Source organism: Neomonachus schauinslandi, chromosome 16 (assembly GCF_002201575.2).
Source record: "Neomonachus schauinslandi chromosome 16, ASM220157v2, whole genome shotgun sequence".
Lineage (NCBI taxonomy): Eukaryota > Metazoa > Chordata > Mammalia > Carnivora > Phocidae > Neomonachus > Neomonachus schauinslandi.
In genome coordinates, this window is record NC_058418.1 from 57,399,539 (window position 1) to 57,414,026 (window position 14,488).

Genomic DNA, 14,488 nt, shown 5'->3' on the forward strand with positions numbered 1-14,488 from the left:
CAGCCTCCAAAACCTTAGGTGAGTCTTTCCCGAACGTTCTGAAGACACATGCATAGCGAAACAAGGGATTCTCACAATGCAGTACACCCTCCGAATCAAATGAAGACGTTACCCTTTTAGTGGTGAGACTATTTAAAGTATTTCGATGCATCTATACCCTCTGAAAAGTTAGTGAACCACACACAGCATCAGAGCATACAAACTAGATACGAACCAGAAGCTTTTATTCCTGAGAACACTCCCTAGTAATACAGGAAGCAGATTTCCCTTATCAATCAGTGTTCAGGCACATGGTCAAAGGAGAACCTCACACAACATGACAGCCAAGTAACAGAACCCTGGGGATATGGCCAGCCAGAATACATTTCCCAACCTCCTCTGCAGCTAAGCAGGACCAAGAAACTAAATTTGGGTCAACAAAACATAAATGGAAATGTCTAGTGGCCGCTTTCAGAATTTTCCTTAAAAGAGAGAGAGAAGTAAAATTTTCCCTCCTCTTCATCCTGTGTCTTGCTACCTGGAATGAAAACGTGAGGACTAGCGCCCTGGCTACTACCCTGGACCATGAGGCTGAGGGCGCACACCCCAGGGATATCAAGGCAGTCAACTGGGGGGAGCCCAGGCCCCCAAGGGCCTCATGGAGCACAGCTCCCGGCACACTGTGAGGCCGCTGAGCCACGGTTCCTGGGGGCCTCCAATCCTCATATGCAGTGCGTCTCAATTTTCACACGGTGTCCCTGTGTCAGCCGACTGTGGTGACCGAGCAGTAGCAGCCGAGCACGCCAGTCTAGACCACGCTCAGCACACAGGCTCTCGGGAGACTGCCCGCCCGTGGCCCAGGCCCAGCTTTCTGCCTCCCACAGCATTCACTGGTAGAGCCCATCTTCCACTTAGATCAAGCTAAGTATCTACTCATGGCAAATGTTTCCTTCCTACCCCTCAGAGGAGAAAAGGGAAAAAAAACTTGGCATCTTACCTCAAAGGAACATTCAACATTTCTTTCACTTTTTTTGTGAGATAATCCCTTCAGGTCTATCTTTTCAACACTCACTGTAAAAGCAAAAAACAACAACAACAACAAACAAAATTATAAAAATGAAATAAAACCTTGGGGCACATATTAGTTAGCATTTGATATTTTAGCAATTTTCAAAACGAGGCTTCAGACGCCGGCGCCGCTCGCTCTCCTCTGCCGAGTGCTCGCCTGGGAGGAGGGGCGGAAATGGAAAGCAGAACGCTGTCACACTCAGGAACGGAGGGGAATTTAAAAGCGGAACAGGGAAAAAAAAAAAAAAAAAGGCCAAACATGAAACAAATCATAGAAAAGGAAGAGAACGGTCCTTGGAAAAAGAACAGGAGTTGATGGGAATGCACGAGGGTACAGACTCCAATTATGAGGGCAGATGTGGTAGGATCTGCTCCGACTTCGGGAAAATTCCACATTGTCGGCTGTGACGGTGTCACGGTCCTGTGAGAGGGCCCGGCTGGCGGTAGTCAAGGCAGCACGGAAGGCTCCTAGCGCTGCCTCTGAAGAGCAGAACGGGGAGTCCGGGGCCGCAGCGGCCCAGCGCCAGCGCCGCAGGGGACAAAGCACGGCCCCAGCCCCCGCGCGACAGTCCTGCTCTGCCCTCGAACTCACAGGGCTGCATCCTGTGTCTCCTCAGAACCAAAAGGGTACAGTTAAGTTCTTACGCACTTAAACTACAGTATGAAAATGCAAATATCTGAGCACAAACATTTGCTGAAGATAAAACAGCCACTTACAAACGTGATGCCCGTTCCAAAGTCGAAAACCACACAAAGGTGTGCACGTCCTATTTCCAATTCAAATGAGAATGTTTCTCAAGTGCTAACGGGACGGATTCCTGGAGGGTCTATGTTGTCTGCAGACACGGACAGTCCAGTCACCCCCCTATGCAGTGAACGAGCAGAGTCCACGACAGACGAGGGGCTTCAGTACGTGCGTGTTACACACGTCTTCCTCCATGTCAGTTTTCACGGCCCCAGAGAGCCCGTGGCCACAAACCTAACTGTCCAAGGGGAAGCACTTAACAGAACCTCTGAAACTATTAAGCTCCATGTCCTGCAGACGCCCAGCGTCCTGGCCTGGCCTGCCACACCGGCATCTCCCAAGGTCTTCTCCAAGAACACCGGTGCTCTAAGATGTTCAAGGGCACCCCCAGAAAGCTTCACGGTCAAAAAGCTCAGAGGAAAAAATCTAAGACTTTCTGGTAGACTGTCTTTTACATTAGAATATTAAAGGCTCTGAGCAGTCCTGAAATGAACAAGTCTATTCTTATTAACAATTCCCCAGTTTTGGGGGCCACAGAACTCTTTCTTCCCCTCCCGTGTACAGACCTCCCAGAGAACAACAAACCACTCTGTGCAACGTGCTTCGGGGAAGGTTCTAACCCTGCAACGCCCAACACCACAGCCGCTAACCACATGTGACTATTTACATTTGTATTAATTACAACCGAACAGAATCAAAAATCCACTTCTTTGGCTGCAGTAACCCCATCCTAAGTGCTCCACAGCCAGATGGGGCTAGTGGCTGCCATGCTGTGCAGTACACAGAACATTCGGTCATCACAGAGACTTCCACTGGACAGCACGGGTCTAAGCGGGGCTGGCCAACTGGAGGCTGCCCTGGGCCTGCTTGTGTAAACAGCTTCGTTGGCACGCAGCCACGCCTTTTGTTTACCTACTGTCAGTGGCCGCCCTCCACCCCACGACAGCAGAGCCCAGCCATTGTGCCAGAGACCCTATGCCTCCCGAAGCCAAAAATATTTACTATCTGGATCTGTGCAGAAAAATATGCGATCCCTGCTCTAAAACCAACAAACCTGCTCACTCACCAACATGTCCTATCAGATTCCTACTGTGCGCAAGGTCAAATTCTAGGGGCTGTGAACAGAGCAGCGAACATGACAGATGGGCCCTCACACTCGCAGAGGTTACTGGCTGTTTCGGGGAAGACCCTTCACCTGCTAAACGGTTCTCTCTGAGGCCTCCCTAATTTTGTAAAGTGGCATCAGGGTCGATATGCATCTCGGGAGATACGAGAAGCCATTCGGTTTGAAGTATAAAATTTTAAGCTTAAAATAGCACCTTACAGGAAGGAATTACTTAAAAAAAAAAAAAAAAGTGTTTCCTTTCTGGCAAAACAAAGAACACACATTTCGAGGTTGCACACCTCCCTATTCTCACTCAGTGAAACCACTCGCTGTTCCTGTCTGGCCTCCTCCACCAGACTGTCAGCAAATAAACAGCTTTTATGTTTTCCCAATAGGCATTTTTAAAAAACTGACCCACAATGACATCACTCTAACCTAGAGATCTTCCCCCTTTTTAAACAACAGAACATACGAAGTCCATGAACACAGAAAAATGTAGTCAGCATTTTCCCCGGCCACAGGACAGCTAAGTGCACCTAAATGTCCCAGGACTGAATAATATTAGGATTTATGAAAAAAAGTCAAGAGAGAAAACCCCAACTGGACTGAAGGCGGAAGTGACTCATCTCTGGACAGGAGAATGTGGAAAGCAGATGAACGCTGTTCCAGCTGTCTGCGAGGAACAGAGGCATCTGGAACTCTGTGGCTGCAGTCTGGGAGGCCTGTCCAGGATGGCGGTCGGAGCGAGCAGCACCACCAGCCCCCCCCGCGGGCAGCATGTACGGCTCAGGCACCAGGCACCGCGGGGGAGCTCTGCTACTTCACCTGCGGTGGGCCTGTCCCTGTGGAGACACCTGCAGCGGGCGTGGGGGCAACAGCGGCTGATGCGGGGTGGGGCTAGGGGCCTTTCATTACGCTTCAAAGATGGTCAAACATGTTCTCAATTTTGGAGCTCACGTTAAAGACCCGATTTCAAGAACAAAAACATGAAAAGACCTTGTAATATTAACTAAAAAATTACAAATTATATGTGTAACATGGCTATACCTGTTTAAAATGTAAAAGAAAGATGAAAAATAAGTTATCAAAGCTGACAAGGATCACTGGGCTTGGTGGTAGAATTATGAGTATTTATCCCAAATTTCCATAACGTAGTTTCATGATTTTAAAGGGTATTCGTTCCCCTATGTACACAAACATCTGTTTACGATCCACTTCTCTCCTGCTAGATACAGTGAGATCCCTGTTCCTCACACCGCCCTGGTCCGTCCTGCAGATGGTCATCTAACCGGCACGGACAAGTCTCACGGTTTTCTGAAGAGTGCAAGCAATCATGGCTAGGTCTGAGGGGCTAGAAATCAATCCATCATGTAGGGATGAGATTCGCGTCGCCCACGACTCCCAGACAGAAAGGCCACAGACAGAAGCGCACTTGGAAGGTGGACCGGGCAGGAGGGCTCCTATGTGGGGAGCAACGGGCTGGGGTCTGGACTGCATGCAGGCACATCTGTCGAGGACCGACGGGGTCCAGGCGAGGGTACCCAAGTCTAGGCCAGCCGGCTCGCTTATGCTAAACTGAGAAAGCAAAGTGGGATGTGCGTTCTCCTTTTAAGATGGTTTGTTTGAACTTTCCTTCTTTTCTCATTCAAGATGCACATGAGGAATCTGCCTCCAGTCCTGCAAGCCAGACCACATGGCCGTCAATAAAACATCTAATTGCAATGAACTACCACTTCTATCATTGGATAGATACCTAATTTCAAAAACCAATACGCTAATGTAACTGGAAAATGTGGGAGGGAATTCATGTGGGAGAGAACTACAAAGGCATTGCTCGAGCAGTCCAGGCGGGGGTTCCAAACATCCTGAAGCAGGACTGGGCATCTGAATGGGGGCGGGGGCTGGCAAAAAGTCACAGACGGTTTACGGCTGAGCCAGACCCAAAGGCCTCTCAGCCAGCAGCGACAAACCCGGGACCAGGAACACATTCTCGCGATCGCAGCCCTGGGAGTTCCCAGTTCAAACGGCCATGTTCTAAGGGTCACCCTCACTGCCAAGCACCTTCAAGTGATTTACAAGAGCTGACTGTCATGTCACACGTAGATCCCAGACACCCATAGGTAATAGCTTTAATGTGTTCCAAGAATGAGTCACTCTTCTGAAACTTCTCTTTGTACCCTAAACTCTTCCAGAAAAAACTGAGTGGTTGGTACTTTTCTGCCATAGATCCTTTACTTGATTTCGATGTATCTTTGGTCAAACAGTTTAATTTCTATGTGCCCCACATAGGAAAGCACTTCAAAACTTACCAAAACTATGCTACAAGCCATCAAAGTCAGAAGTGTATCATTTATGACTGCGGGAAAAGATGCATGATCATCCCCCCCGGCACAAACACCTCCTTCTCCCGAGTCCTATACAAAAGAACTCAATGTCTTCCTACTTAAAATAAAGAAATTGAACCAGAATAACATTTAAAATGCTTCCTGCTTAGGGGCGCCTGGATGGCTCAGTTGGTTAAGCGTCTGCCTTCGGCTCAGGTCATGATCCCAGGGTCCTGGGATGGAGCCCCGCATAGGGCTCCTTGCTCCTCGGGGAGCCTGCTTCTCCCTCTCCCTATGCCTGCCGTTCCCCCTGCTTGTGCGCACTCTCTCTCTCTAATAAATAAATAAAATCTTTAAAAAAAAAAAAAAAGATGCTTCCTGCTTAAATTTTTATTACTGAAATCTAGTCTTCATCTAAAAATTGAGAAACTATATTCTTAAACGTCTCAGCTGAATAGTAACGTTCCTCATGTATCGACAGACTTTCTCCCTTCCGTGTGGTTGTCCATGTTAGTGGGGATCATTTTTAGAAGCAGTTTTTCAGCTATTGTTAAAATCTGAGCACTCACTACTTCACTGATTAACCTGACCCTCCTCCTCTCTGACATCTTTCTAGGACATATCCTGTTATATTTAAGAATTCCCTAATTTGTTTTTCTTTGATTTTTTTTATCTAGCTACCTTGCATTAATTTGATTTGTTAATTCTCTAGAAATATAAATAGAAACAAGAGTAGTGCATGGCATGATCTAGAAAATATAAAGCTGATAAAAGGTACTTCTCAAGTAGCAAAAGTAGGAAATGAACACATATATATTCTATTTGAATGGTTAGTGATATGGCACTTGAATCTAAGGGCCCAAGGATTTTTCACTTATTTAAATATTAAGGCAAACATTTTATTCAGCATTAGTATGTTCCAGGCACAGCACTAACCATAAGTGACACAAAAATTACGAAGTTCACAGCAGTGACACAAGAGATGGACTTCAAAGGGAAGAGCCCATCTGAGCAGAGGGACGTGGTGATCAAGGCCCAGGCAGGACAGAGCAGGGCGTCTGAGGAAGTTTGCTCACGGCTAGAGCCAGCAACTCAGAGGAGTGACAAGAGACCAGAGCAGAGGACAAGATGAGGCCGGCCCACAAATCCCACAAACCCCACAGTGGGCCTCCTCCAGGCAGGTCAAGGTAAGCCTGTGGGCTCTGCTGTCAGATGGGTTCCGTTAGAAATGTGACACTTTCCAGCTCAGTGACCTTGGGGAGTTACTGAGTCCCTGAACAAAAGGAAGACTGGTCCCTACTTCACAGGCCTGTGACATCAATGAGGGGCACACACACACTGAGGGGGGCACCTAGTGCAAGCCCCATGACAAGCTTCCTGAGTAGGGGCACTGTGGTCCAGCTGCAGGGCGGGTCCCTGCTTGGGGATGGACCGGACAGGAGAACCCACAGGTGGCAGAGGGGATGGAGGCCTGAACCAGGATGGCGGCCACAGTGATGGCCCCACAGAGCCACACCCGCCAGGGCTGTGAGGCTGAGCCCCCTTGTGTGGGGCAGGGAGCTGGGGTGGGCCTGAAGGTGTGGCTCCAAACACCGGAAGGTCGGCACCAATCGCGTATACTGGAAACTCATTTTAGGGGCAGCAGTGGGAGTGATGGGTCCATTCCGGGCACAGAGCAGAGGCACCAGCAGGCCACCTCAATGGAAATATTCACAGTGATTCGGGGTCCCTGGCAAGGGTCTCAGCTGAACGCTCAGATCTTAAAAGTCATCAACAGGTGAACAGAAGACACTCCAACAGAGCGTGAGTGGATACCAGAGAGGAGGCCAGACAGCACCAGCGTCTCAGGGGCCGACAGAAGCGGGGGTTTCACAGGGAACGAGCAGACAGAGAGGCAAGAGGAGAACCGGGACGTGTGTTACCAGGAGACCAACGGAGCATGCCACCCCAATGCTTCTGGATGTAGGATGGTCCACGGTTTAAAAATGGAAAGAAACCAAGAGAGGACAGAGAGGTGGTGGTGGGCGGGGGTAGACCAGATATGCCAAGCGAAGATAAGAGCTGACCTGTCGTGACCTTTCATGACAGCTTGAGAGAGGAGGATGCTGAAGTCAGGGTTCCTGGGCTCACGGGTCACAGGGAACCACCTGCTCTTCCCAGAGCTGGGCTGCGGGTGCACAGCACGCGTGCATGGGGCAGACACAACCACAGCAGACAGGACAGGCTGGGGGGGCGGGGCTACCGCAGCGGACCTCTGCAGAACGTGTCACGGCTGACTGCGGGACAGCCCTTCCTCTGCGGCCCGTACCCACTTCCAAGGTGTTAAGTACTTCCACCACGGCCGATTCTCTGCCATCAACAGGACATCAAGAGGCCAAAAACCCTGCTGCACTTTGAACAGCTGACCCCGTGGGCCGGCACACCGGGCTTCAGTACACCGCTGGGCAGACTGCATGGTTCTCGCGCTCTGCATCCAGTGGGTGGCTATGAATTCAAGGCAAGGCCTGAAAAGTGACAGATGTGTGCCGTGATCCTGGTAGCTTCCCTCGACGGGGGCTCCAACAGAGCTGAGCCCTGCTGTCTGAAAGAAGCCCTGTGGGATGGTCAGCTCGACTCCTATGTGTCCAGGTCACTCCTTCTTTAGGGGATGAGTAACCGTCACTGAGACAACTCTGTTCTGTGCTTCAAATGAGACTTGTTGGCTGAGGAAGGTTGCAAACAACCAGTTTTGAAAAAATAATAATGCACAAAAACATAGCAAAAAAGTCAACAGAACAACTTACTCTGAAATACACCAAAAAATGCAATGTCTTCATGGATGGAGAGATGGATAAGGGAAGAAGCAGGTAAAATAAAATGAAATTATGGAATCTGGATGGTAGGTGTTCACTGTAAAATTCTCTGAACTTTACTGTATGTTTCAAAGTCTTAATAAAATGTTGAGAGAGCCAACAGACAAATTAAAATGATCCAAACGCCTCAGTTCCAAACGCACCTTTGATCCCCAGGGCTGCATGAGCAAGGCAGCCTACTACCGGTCTTCCAGAAGCCGGGTTTTACGGTCATGCTTCTTATCAGAATTCCTACTCTAACTCTGTGTCACCAACAGGACGAGACTTTTGGAGCTTGACCTTGACGTTTCCCTGTGTCCTAAAGCTGCTGCACAACAAACACAAAAACCACAGTGGTGCACAACAAAAAGCATTTATTCAGGAAAAAAAAAAAAATCCCAGTTTTAACTTCTAATATGATAAATATCTATAGATATAACCTACATAAACAAAAGTTCTTTGGAATCCTTAAGTTTTAAGAATGCAAAGCGGTCTGGAGACCAGGTTTTAGGACCGCAGCTAAGCGGTCTGTGGTGTCATTGAGCTTGCTGAGACTCTGTCTCACACAAGGACAATTCTAAAAAATAACTCCTCCAGCCCAGAAAAAGCTAAAGAAGCGCTCTCACCGAGAGCATCACTACAAGTAATTTCAGCCTCACCCTGTACGTCACAGATGTTTCCCTACGCGTCAGTACGGCGAGCCGGGATGCGCGGGCTCTGAGCTCTCTCCAGGCGAGCCCGGCAGCGCCACATGGCGGTCCTGAGGAGGGCACAGCCCATACCTGCCACTGAAGCCAGATGCCAGGAACGGCTGCCTCAGTCCCTCTCCTCCCGTACTTGAAAATCTTCACAATGAAGAGCACAGGGAAAGACGACTGCCACCTTGAATGCCATCTGACGAGAGCAGTCAGTTTCTGGCTGTCCTCCGTGCTATCCCCTGAACTTTTTTACAAAACAAACGGAAGTTCTGACTTCCTTTATTGCTGAGGACTTCCAAGGAAGCAGAGAAAAATCAAAATACAAGTAGAATACAGAAAAGACAGCGAGAAAATGCTATAGTAATAACACTTGCAGTGACTTTAGGCTTTGCCAAGAGCAACCGCCCAGGCCCAGCAGAGCGTCACGAGAAACGTGACGAAGAAAACCAACTTCGCTTGCTTGCCAAATTCTGGGCAGAAGAAACTTCTTACTTAGAACCACTGAGTGGAGAACACAGTGGACAACTAACAACGCCTGGCTCACTATGCTTCGTTTGCTGCACCTGATACCAAAGCCAGCTCACCCGGGGCTCTCAGCACCACCACACACAGACAAGGGACGGACAGAGAACAGTCACATATCTTGCAACTATATTTAAAAGATAGGAATGAGGGATCTTGATAATTATGTCTCAAGGAAAAAGCACTATGGGAAAGAGGAGGCCGTCCCCCCACATGAGGAGGGTGCAGGGCAGAGGGCCCAAGCTGGACAGTCGAGGGACAAAGGACACAACACCTCACTGGAAGGCAATTCCCCCAGGGCGACACGTCTAAGCAAAAAGGACAAGAGCAGTGTCAGGGTAGTAAAGTCCCTATGCCTGAGTGACAACTATCCATCCAGGGAGGTGAAGCCCTGCTGCGTCTTCTCAACAACGGCGCCATCCAGAAGCTGACCTACGAGGATTCACGGTTTTGGTACCAGTACACATTTATGCACATAAACACAGGGCAGCAGTTAGGATTTGGCTACTGCCAGCCTATGACCTAAGTCAGGGACAGCTGGCTCTGTGATTCTCAGAATGGGGCTTTATTTTAAAAACGAAGTATTTATGAAACACCCGTGAGGTACACTGTGCCCGAGACACGAACAAAAGGAGAGCAAAGGCCAGTGAGGGAGGGGGCGGGTAGCCTGTAGTGCCCTGGGCCTCTTGATCACAGGGCCAAGTTGGGCCCATCCTGGCCCTCACGAGTCCCACACATCACCTGCACTCGCCTCCTGGGAAGTCCCCATGGGGAAGTCCCCACGCCACCACTCAGACTACAACTGCATGTTGAGTGCGACACTTGGACTGTCCAGCTGACCCAAGAACCAAGAAGACTCCGCTTCGCCTGAAATGTGCCCTCCGCCATCTCCAGAGCGGCACTGTCCCATATGGTGGCCCCTATCCACGCGGAGCTATCGCGGTTCCAATGGAAAGGAAATAAAAATAAAATTTCAGGTCCTTGGTTGCATGAGGCTCATTCAAGTGCTCAAAAGGTACATGTGGCTGATGGCACCTGAGTTAGTGCAGAGAGAGAACATTCCATTATCACTGCAGAAAGTTCTACAGGATAGTCCTTCTCCAGAATTTAGGACTTATTTGGTATGGGGCAGGGAGGAGAGTGCAACAACTTTCATTTTTCCCCTTAATAAACATCAGTATTTGAGACTTTTACAGCCAAGATATGTTTGTGTATTACTTGTACAATTTAGAAAAATAGCGTACCATACAAAAGACCACGGCTGATGAAAGATCTCAAAGTATTTAACCGCACAGCATCACAAAGATCTGCTTTCCACACCCTGGTGCACCTCTTTCCCTGGGAGCCCTCACACAGACGGACTCACCTTTGGAGTGTTTCCCCACAGTCCTTTTGGGTAGCGACTCCTCCGTGGAATGTGCTGACGTATGCAGTGCGTTCTCCAAACTATTACTCACGCTGCTGACGGGGGCCTCGGTTCTTGGAGTCACCTGGGAGGACCAAAAAAACCGTCTTATTTTCTTCCATCTGGTCCACGTGGAATGATTTTCATTGTTATCTTAAAGTCACTGATATTTATTATAGTTTCAATTTTCATATAAAAATGTTATATAAAACACTACTTACACAATACTGTAACAATAAGCGCTTCCTGCACCCATCTCCTACTCACCCCTGAAATTTAAAACCAGCCAGGTGAGGTGTGCGTGCACGTGGGAGCTTGGCCACGCCACTGCTTCGTGCGTCCACACAGGAGCTCCACCAGCCGAGCTTCCGTGAGCTCCGTACCTCCCATCTGAGGTAAAAGCTTGTATTTTGTTTGTTCAAATCAGAGAGTTCCCTATACAATTAATTACACAGCTGGACCTGACGCTGTCCTATAAATCCTGAAGAAGTCACAAATGCTCTAAAAAGAACAGTCAAGAAGAGACTACAACTGGATCTACGTGGGGTACACATCCTAACGTTACACTACAATCCCACTTCTAGGAATTCGTCACACTAAGTTTCACGTGAGAAAAGTGGGGGGTGGGGGGTGGCGCTCACAGCAGCAGCTTCTGTAAGAGTGAAAACTGGAAAGCCTCCGAGAGAGCTGAGCATACAGCCCCGACCAGATGAAGGTCGGCGGGGGCCCGGCCCCTGCGACAGCAGCTCTTCAGCACCCCCAGTTCACGCGAGCTTCCCGCCCTCCTGCTCTCTGCCCACCGCCAGCGTGTCTGTGCAAGCACACGGCCAGAGGCGGAGGAGAGCCGAGGAGACGGCACAGGGTGAACCGCAGTGACGTCGGAGAAGAGAGGAGAGCCCCCGGGGTGGGGGCAAGAACTTTCATTTTTCCCCCTTAACAAGGATCAGTAGCTAAAAAGTTTACAGGCAAACTTTATTGAGTACTTGTAGGCTTGAGAAGAATGCAAGTGACCAATGCTTTGACTTCCTCAGAGTCACAATTTAATATATATCAAAATTTCAAAGGCGAGTAAAGATTTTAAAGTTTATCAAGACAGGGGCGCCTGGGTGGCTCAGTTGGTTGAGCGACTGCCTTCAGCTCAGGTCATGATCCTGGAGTCCCGGGATCGAGTCCCGCATCGGGCTCCCTGCTCGGCGGGGAGTCTGCTTCTCTCTCTGACCCTCCCCCTCTCATGCTCTCTCTATCTCATTCTCTCTCTCAAATAAATAAATAAAATCTTTAAAAAAAAAAAAAAGACAGGTGTGAGTTTTAAAGGGTGAGAAACACTATGGTACACATACAAGGAAGGGGCAAGGTTTGGGGGAGAAAAGGAACGTGACTGCTGGTCTCCATCCTGATGTGGAGTGGCGCGAGACGCATGCCTCGCCGGCCCTTGGTTTTCATCAGCCGGCTTCACTAGCTGGAAGGCAGGGGGCGGCCCATCGGACGAGCCCGTGACCCCGGAGCAGGCAGAGGGCCATGAAGGCAGAGGGAGAGAGCCAGCAGGAGAGGCCAGAGATGCCACCAGGCCTGCAGCACGGCGACAGCCAGTATCTTCCGGGCAGACCGTGCACGCCGGGTACCCAGCAAGCCCTCTCTCCTCCCACCCACCCGCGTCAAAGCCACCGCAGGGAGGCCTCCCCGCATGCACCCAGCACAGGACCAACAGGTCCTACGCCACACAAGAAAAGCAACCCAGCACAGTCTAGTGAAATCTGGAAGTTCACAGAGCCCAAGGAAATGAATCCTAACCACCCAAGACTCCTCTAAAAAGTCAATTTTTTGGATAACATTACCAAGATATTATCAAGACAGTTAAAATTTAAATTACTTATATTTGTCATTTAACTAAAATGGATTATTTCCCTCAGATTCAGCAAAGTTTCATCCAATGGTCAGAGTATTCCAGGAATGAACTTCTTTCCTATTAAATAACAGAAGCAACACTTACAACTAATTAATGAAAGACCAAGATTTTTAGTTCCAAACAATAAATATTACTTTGGGAAACAACTCAGGAGGTTAACATTTTTAACTCTTGTAATAAACCTAACCACAGCAGATGCCATCGGATCTGGCCTGGCTCACATGAGCCCCCACGTCCTCTGGGCTCCCTTGGGAAGTATGTCTAAGTCCTCCACTGCAGAAGGGTGAGGCCGAGTTGTCCGAACAACCAACCGTAGAAGTGCCAACCTTGCTAGTGACAAACCCGCACACACAGATGTGCACACACTGATGCCCACCCAAAAGCATCCTGAACAGCCACAAACAGAAAACCAGCCTCCGGACTCTGCCTCCGGAAGGGTCGAAGCAGGGGCAGAGTCGGAGAACACAGCCCAGCCAGGACGCCTGCCTCGAGCACAGCCTGGGAGGTACAGACAACTGCACTGGACGGGTGGTTCTCAACCTTGAGGCGTGGGGAACCCCCGAGGCCCAGCAAGAACGTGTGTCTCCCACCCCCACCCAATCAGAATTTCCGGAGTGGGGCCTGGACACTGGTCATGGTGTTCTTTTGTCCTGTGCACTGGGTATCTCAGCCAGAGTGCAAAGCACAGGAGGCCTGTTGTCTGGTCAGCCCCTGTGAGGACCAGGTGTCACCCGGGGGGACAGGAAGCTCCTTCCGCGGGGTCACAGGAAAGGTAAGGGTGTAGGTCCGTACGCCACGGTTCCCAGGAGAAGGGGAAAGCCTAGGAGTCACACTATGGAAGCACACACCATGCCGACAACACAAACGTGCAAAACAAAACTCGTTAAAATTATAACCAGCAGAGAAGTATTTGTTTGCCTCGCTGTGTTTTACCAGAGCGTCTCTTCCTAGTTTTCCAGATGCTCACTTTTTCCAACCAAGCCTTTATCTTGACTTTGCTCCTTTGTTTACATTGAAAGCTCTCTTCCCCTGCATTTCCCAGAAATGCTGTGTTTGGGGTTATTTTTGGTTAAGTTAATTTGCCCCATGTGACCTCCGCAGTTCAACCCAGATGCTCTCTGACTCATGCTCACAAGCGGCGCTCCAGTCATGAGCCTGATGGACACAAGAATAAAGACTTGAGCAGTTCCAAATGTCGCCTCCTGCTACGGCTGGAAGGGCAACAAGAAGACGCTCTCCAACAACCAGCCCGACTCAGCCACTTCCATGAAGTTCCGAGTCCTCTGTCCCGTGAGCACCTCGCTTTCTCACTCAATGGACACTCCCTGTGCCCCCGGGACCAGCTGATCACCGTCCCACCTCCAGACAGCCTCTGCCACGACCTACAGGGGACCTGTCCCCTCTCACTTCTCCCCTCCACTCAACCCACTGTGGCCCCACCAGGGTGGGCCTGGCAGCCAGGATCTGCCTGAAGGACCCCCCAGACCCCGTACGCACCTGCACGGACCCCTCACACATGTCAGGTCTACGCTCGTGTGACCTTCTTAGGCCCTCTCACAGCTCGATGAAGTAGGAACTTTTTGTCTGTCTTGTTCGCTGCTGTACCCTCTGGACTTCGAACAGCACCTCATATGACAGAGGCACCTAACGGGTGTCTGAAAAATCTGACCATTTCACCAAGTTTTAGTGAAATCAGGATTAACCGGACAAAAACGGCACCTCTACTTCCAAGTAAAATGTCTGCGTTCTCAGTGACATACTACACAACCAGCACAGAACTTCACCGGATCGGACACAGGACCGACCGAGCCGTGAGCATGAATGAAATCGGACTCTGGAGCACGTTCCTGGGCAGGAGGCACTCACTCCAGTCTGGGGTGCCTCCGGGAAAGTGACGTGGTCCGA

The 14,488-nt window shown here is 49.8% G+C and overlaps 1 protein-coding gene across 1 annotated transcript in view; it reads right to left on the minus strand.

Moving 5' to 3' along the window:
- Positions 1-14,488, minus strand: part of ZCCHC14 (zinc finger CCHC-type containing 14) — a 55,263-nt gene that overhangs the window by 22,583 nt on the left and 18,192 nt on the right. Inside the window, exons 2-3 of the mRNA XM_044911313.1 lie at positions 10,639-10,762; positions 977-1,050 (exon numbers count right to left, since the gene is read on the minus strand). Of these exons, the coding sequence (XP_044767248.1) occupies positions 977-1,050; positions 10,639-10,762 (198 nt within the window). The remainder of the gene's footprint in view (positions 1-976; positions 1,051-10,638; positions 10,763-14,488) is intronic.